The sequence below is a fragment of the Mandrillus leucophaeus genome, unplaced genomic scaffold, assembly GCF_000951045.1.
Source record: "Mandrillus leucophaeus isolate KB7577 unplaced genomic scaffold, Mleu.le_1.0 Scaffold7, whole genome shotgun sequence".
Lineage (NCBI taxonomy): Eukaryota > Metazoa > Chordata > Mammalia > Primates > Cercopithecidae > Mandrillus > Mandrillus leucophaeus.
Window position 1 is genome coordinate 7,920,937 of NW_012107585.1, and position 5,880 is coordinate 7,926,816.

The 5,880-nt window shown below is 49.4% G+C and overlaps 1 protein-coding gene across 7 annotated transcripts in view; it reads right to left on the reverse strand.

Annotated features, from left to right (window-relative positions):
• DIABLO (diablo, IAP-binding mitochondrial protein) overlaps positions 1-5,880 on the reverse strand; it is a 21,235-nt gene that overhangs the window by 13,621 nt on the left and 1,734 nt on the right. For 2 of the 7 annotated variants that reach the window (XM_011964500.1, XM_011964495.1), the window contains exons 1-2: positions 5,482-5,880; positions 4,111-4,214 (exon numbers count right to left, since the gene is read on the reverse strand). In XM_011964500.1, the coding sequence (XP_011819890.1) occupies positions 4,111-4,134 (24 nt within the window). In that variant the 5' untranslated portion in view covers positions 4,135-4,214; positions 5,482-5,880. Of the gene's footprint in view, positions 1-3,977; positions 4,215-5,303 lie in introns of all 7 variants that reach the window. The other 5 variants (XM_011964493.1, XM_011964494.1, XM_011964496.1 and 2 more) reach the window with 5 other exon arrangements.

Sequence of the window (5,880 nt, forward strand, 5' to 3'; positions counted from 1 at the left end):
TTAGCCGGGCATGGTGGTGGGCGCCTGTAGTCCCAGCTACTCAGGAGGCCGAGGTAGGAGAATCGCTTGAACCCGGGAGGCGGACATTGCAGTGAACTAAGATTGTGCCACTTCCCTCCAGCCTGGGCAACAGAGCGAGACTCTGTCTCAAAAAAAAAAAGTGGATGGGGGAGGGCAATTCTGAGCAGAATGAAGCAGTACAGTGTTGATGGGGGGACCTCAGCTATTTTATTTTTTTGAGACAGAGTCTCTACTAAACAGACACAAATTAGCTGGGTGTGGTGGCGGGTACCTGTAATCCCAGCTACTCGGGAGACTGAGGCAGGAGAACTGCCTGAACCCAGGAGGTGGAGGTTGCAGTGAGCCGAGGTTGCTCCATTGCACTCCAGCCTGGGCAACAAGAGCGAAACTTGTCTCAAAAAAAAAAAAAAAAAAAAAATCACTCTATGTTGTGTCTTGTTTTTGCGACTCAGAGTACAAACACTCAGAATCACTGCATGTTGAAAGAGGCAGTCAAAAACTATTTTTGATATGAACAAATCAAGAACTTTATATTTCAATCAAATAATTAAGTATTCATTAGGTACCTTATATAGGACTACAAAAGGAAGACACCTCTGCTCACAAGAAGCTAATTTTGCCTCAATATTCTGAGAGTCTTCATAATGTGCTACATTTTATAATGTGTTTTCACTTGTTCCTCACAACAGTCCAGTTATTATCCTTTTGTACAAGCAATGACACGGAAGCTCAGAACAGTTCTATAACTTTTCCAAAAAGTCCCATCTAGACCTCAAACAAAATCTCACTTCAAAGTCTGTACCCTCCCCATTATGCTCTGATGACTCAGGAGAGTGCCAAAGGATTATCATCAAATATCAAAATATACAATATTAAGTGGCCAGAAAGGAGATAGTTGTTGGACAAGAATAAGGAAAGGCTTTAAACAGAGGTGAGATTTGGTACTAAAGACACCTAGAATCAGAATGGCCAGGCATCCTGGAGAATAGGTTAACGATGAGGAAAAGAATACTTGTGTTGCAGGGGATGTCCAGGGATCTAGCCTGGTTGGAGCAATGGCACAAGAGAGACGAGACCCACTAGGGTCCTGGGTGCAGGGAGACTTAAGTTTGATTTTAGTTCTGAACGCCTCATGGAAAGCCACTGTAGGTTTTTCATTTCTCATTCTGTTGCCCAGGATGGAGTACAGTGTTGTACTCCATCCAGTATTGATCCCAGCTCATTGCAGCCTTGAACTCCTGGGATCAAATGATCCTCCTGCCTCCCAGGTAGCTAGGACTGCAGACACACCACCACACCTAGCTAATTATTTTTTGTAAAGGGGTGGTCTCTCTCTGTTTCCCAGGCTGGTTTCGAACTCTTGGCCTACAGTGATCCTCCCACCTCAGCCTCCAAAAGTACTGGGATCACATGAGAGAGCCATTGTGTGTAGCTGACCACTGAGGGGTTTCAAAGAATGGAAGTGGCACTGCTGTACTAAATGACTAGAGGCCCCAGTCATGTGGCCCAGAACTGAGGTTAACTGGGCTTAGAAAGTAATAACTGAGACAGGACAAACCTAAAAAAAAAAAATCCAAAAACCTTTTGAATGAAAAATCAATGGTTGTCCCAATTGTGGCCGAAAATGGCCTGGTATTCAAGTGAGGGGTTTTAGGGCTATGGATTCATCAGCATGCAGAGATGACAACTGAAGTGAGGCACAGTAAGGTGAGGGCTCATGAGTGAGCCACAGAAGATGCTGAAAATACTTGTGATACATGGAATTTATCTTCCTTTTGTGATGAACACACACGTAAGTGGCACGGATATTTTGCTGAAATGGAGCTTGCTGGTTTCCTCTCTAGCTCTTCCCCATAAAACAAATAAGCTATGATTTTTTTAAGTGAAGTGCCACTTTTATATCAACTACCTGATAGCTCCACCTAGATGTTTCCTAGACATCTTAGATATTACATTTCCAAAAAATTTTTTTCCTTTCAAAACCCACTCCTCTTCATCCTACTAAATGGCATCGCCATTCATTCAGTTGCTAAGGCCTTTAAAAAATCTTGGAATGTAGACCAGTGGTCCCCAACCTTTATGGCACCAGGGACCGGCTCTGTGGAAGACAATTTTTTCATGGACTGGGTGGGGCAACGATGGTTTCAGGATGAAACTTCCACCTCAGATCATCAGGCATTAGTTAGATTCTTATAAGGAGCACACAACCTAGATCCCTTGCATGTGTAGTTCACAACAGGTTTCATGCTCCTATGAGAATCTCATGCCACTGCTGATCTGACCAGAGGCGGAGCTCAGGTGTAACGCTCGCCTGCCCACCACTCACCTCCTACTGTGCAGCCTGCTTCCTATCAGGCCACAGACCAGTACCAGCCCAGGGGTTGGGGGCCCCTAATCACCCCACAACCAATCCATCAGCAACTCCTGCTAACTACGTTCAGCTAAATTCTCCCCACCTCTTCTGCTTGCCTGGTCCAAGCCAGTATCATTTCATGCCTAGATAGAGCAACAGCCTATTAGTCTTCCTAGTTCCACACAGCAACCTTTTAAAACTTTTAAAATTTATGTCAGATCATAATACTTCTGTGTTAAAAATCCTCTGTGACGGCCAGGTGCGGTGGCTCAGGCCTGTAATTCCAGCACCTTGGGAGGCCGAGGCGTGTGGATCGTCTACGGTCAGGGGTTGGTGACCAGCCTGGCCAACATGGTGAAACCCCGTTTCTACTAAAAATACAAAAATTAGCCGGGTCTGGTGGCAAACCCCTGTAATCCCAGCTACCCGGGAGGCTGAGGCATGAGAATCGCCTGAACCTGGGAGGCGGAGGTTGCAGTGAGCCTAGATTGTGCCATTGCACTCCAGCCTGGCAACAGAGTGAGACTCTGTCTTAAAAAAAAAAAATTCCTCTGCGGCTTCTTTTTCAGAAAGCCCAAAGCCTTACAACAATGGCCCACAAAATACAAAGTACACAATCTGATTATCAGTTAACTCTCTGGCTTCATCTATTACTGTCTCCCCGATTCCACTCCAGCCACATTAGCCTCCCTGCTCCTCAGACATACCAGGCATAGTTCTGCTTCTAGGTCTTTGTCCTGAGTTCCTTCTGCCTGGCAAGCTCCTCCCCGCACCAGACAGTATAATGGCTCTTTCAGAACATTCAGATCTCTACTGCACCTTATCAGAGTAGCCTGACCACCTTTATCTAAAACAAAACGACCCCCTCCCAGAATTGCCTATTTACTTACCTCACTTGTTTTGTTTTTGAGAAAAGGTCTTGCCATGTCGCCCAGGCTGGGAGCAGTGGTGAGATCATAGCTCACTGCAGCCTCAAACTCCTGGGCTCAAGCGATCTTCCTGCCTCAGCCTCCTGAGTAGTTGCGACTACAGGTGTGAGCCGCCACACCTGGCTAATTTTTTTCTTTTTTGTTGAGACAGAGTCTCCCTATTTTGCCCAGGCTGGTCTCAAACTCCTGAGTTCAAGCCATCCTCCCACATCGGTCTCCCAAAGCCCTGGGCATCAGCCACTGTGCCTGGCCCTGTTTTCTTCCTACCATTTATCACTAGCTGATATTTTATATTTGTTTATTTTCTCTTTCATCTCCACAAAGCATTTTGTGAGAGCAAGAATTTTTTGTTCATGCTTACATTCTCAGTGCCTTGCACATAAAAGTTGCTCAATAAATTTCTGTGAATCAAAGACCACTTTGTTGATAGACTGTAATATTCTCTTATTTCTCTCTACTCGCTTTATACAATCTGATGGGCTGTTCCTACCAAATGAGACAATCAAAATGAGAATATTAATACATCTGCTCAACTGTGAAAAGATGCTGGTACTGTGGGGGAAGGGATGGGAGCACTGGGTAAAACTATGGTAGCTTGTCTAATGCTTCATTGCCCACTTGAGACTTCAAGACGACACGGTACACTAGATAAGAATCACTGCACACGACAGTACCTGTGCAATAGGAACCGCACACAGGGTTACTCCAAAGCCAACCGTCACAGTTTTGTGCCATGGTCTTATCAATTCTGAGAAACACCGCTTCTTAAAGTTAGCCACAACAGGAACACACAAACACTGTCTGTACCTGGAAGTAGAAGTCAGATTTCATAAGGCACGACCGCCAATCTGTAACAGGCTCTTGGATTTACTTGCAGGGGCTGTAAACTCAAACTCGAGCCAAGCAGGAACCTAAATGAGGATGCAGGACAGCTGAGGGGTTTTGAAATTTTCAACATACAGCAAGTTTAAAATGTTGCCTCAGGTAGGGTGTGGTGGCTCACGCCTGTGATTCTAGCACTTGGAAGGCCAAGGGCAAGGCGGGAGGATCACTTGAGCCCTGAAGTTCACGACCAGCCTGGGCAACATGGCTGGCAACATGACCTGGTGTCTATTTAATAAGAAAAAAAAAAAAAAAAGAAGGCCGGGCGCGGTGGCTCACGCCTGTAATCCCAACACTCTGGGAGGCCGAGGCGGGTGGATCACTTGACGTCAGGAGTTCGAAACCAGCCTGGCCAACATGGTGAAACCCCGTCTCTACTAAAAATACAAAAATTAGCTGGGTGTGGTGGCACAGTCCTGTAATCCCAGCTTACTCGGGCGGCTGAGGCAGGACAATCGCTTGAATCTGGGAGGCAGACGCCGCAGTGAGCCGAGAGCGCCCCACTGCACTCCAGCCTGGGCAATAGAGCGAGACTCAGTCTCAAACAAAACAAAACAAAATTAGCCGGGCGTGGCGGCAGGCGCCTGTAATCCCAGCTACTCGAGAGGCTGAGGGTGAGAATTGCTTGAACCCGGGAGATCTCGCCACTGCACTCCAGCCTGGGCGAGGGAGCCAGATCCTGTCTAAAATAAAATTGAAATAAAATAAAATAAAATAAAAAAATAAAATGTTGCCTTAAAACATTTTAGAAACGGATGCCACAATAACCGCTCCTGCAGGCAGGATTTAGCTCTGGACCCCTGGCCTGGGTGTCAGGTGTGTGTGACGGTCCCGCTACAATCGCCCAAAAGCCTGCAGGGCTAGGAAGGGAGCCCCGCGCCGAGGTCCCCCGCGCCTGCTCCCCGGGCCCCTTCTGCCTTCGGGAAGACGTCCTCAGACGCTTCCCTCCCTTCCCAGGCTCCCCCATGCCGTGTCCCTCCTCCTCTCCACGTCTTTTTAGGGATTTCGAGGGGCTGACGCGAGCTGGTCGGGAGGCGGAGTCGCCCCAAGAAGGCAGCCTGGGGTCTAGGGGATTCGTTTCTAGAAAATGGACGAACTGAAAACGAAGCCGGCTTGACCCAAGGGGCGGAGGCGGGACTGTCGTCAGTCCTCCCGAGCGGGGCGAGACGCCGCTACCCAGCTGGGCCGACGAGGGACGTGCGCGTAAGAAAAGCGGGCGCCGCGGGCTGGGTCACAGCGCTGTCCGCGTCGGTCCCTCCCTCTGGTCCTGTCCCCTCTACGCGGCGGTAGCGGTACCTGAAGAGTGAGGGTACACTGCGCGACAGCCAACTCTTCAGAGCCGCCATCGTACAGCGGGCGGACGCCGGGCGCACACGCCGGAAGTGACGCAGCTTCGTGAGCGCGGGGTCGGGCACGGCCTCCACCAGAGAGCGCCTCACCCCATGGCCACGCCCCCACCCAAGGAAGCAGTCGGGATTGGGCAGACAGGGGGAAAGGGGGCGAGGCTTAGGGCAACGGCTGTAACGGCCGCGCAAGGCAACCAACCGCTGAAACTTCCGCGTGGCGGGGGGCATACGCAGAGCCTGAGGGCGCGGAGCTGAGTCGGACACCGTGACGCTACGGGTGGGCGGGGACTCAACTCCGGCCAGGGCTTGACGGGAATTCCCTAGTGAGTTGGGGAGGCGGGGCCGGGCG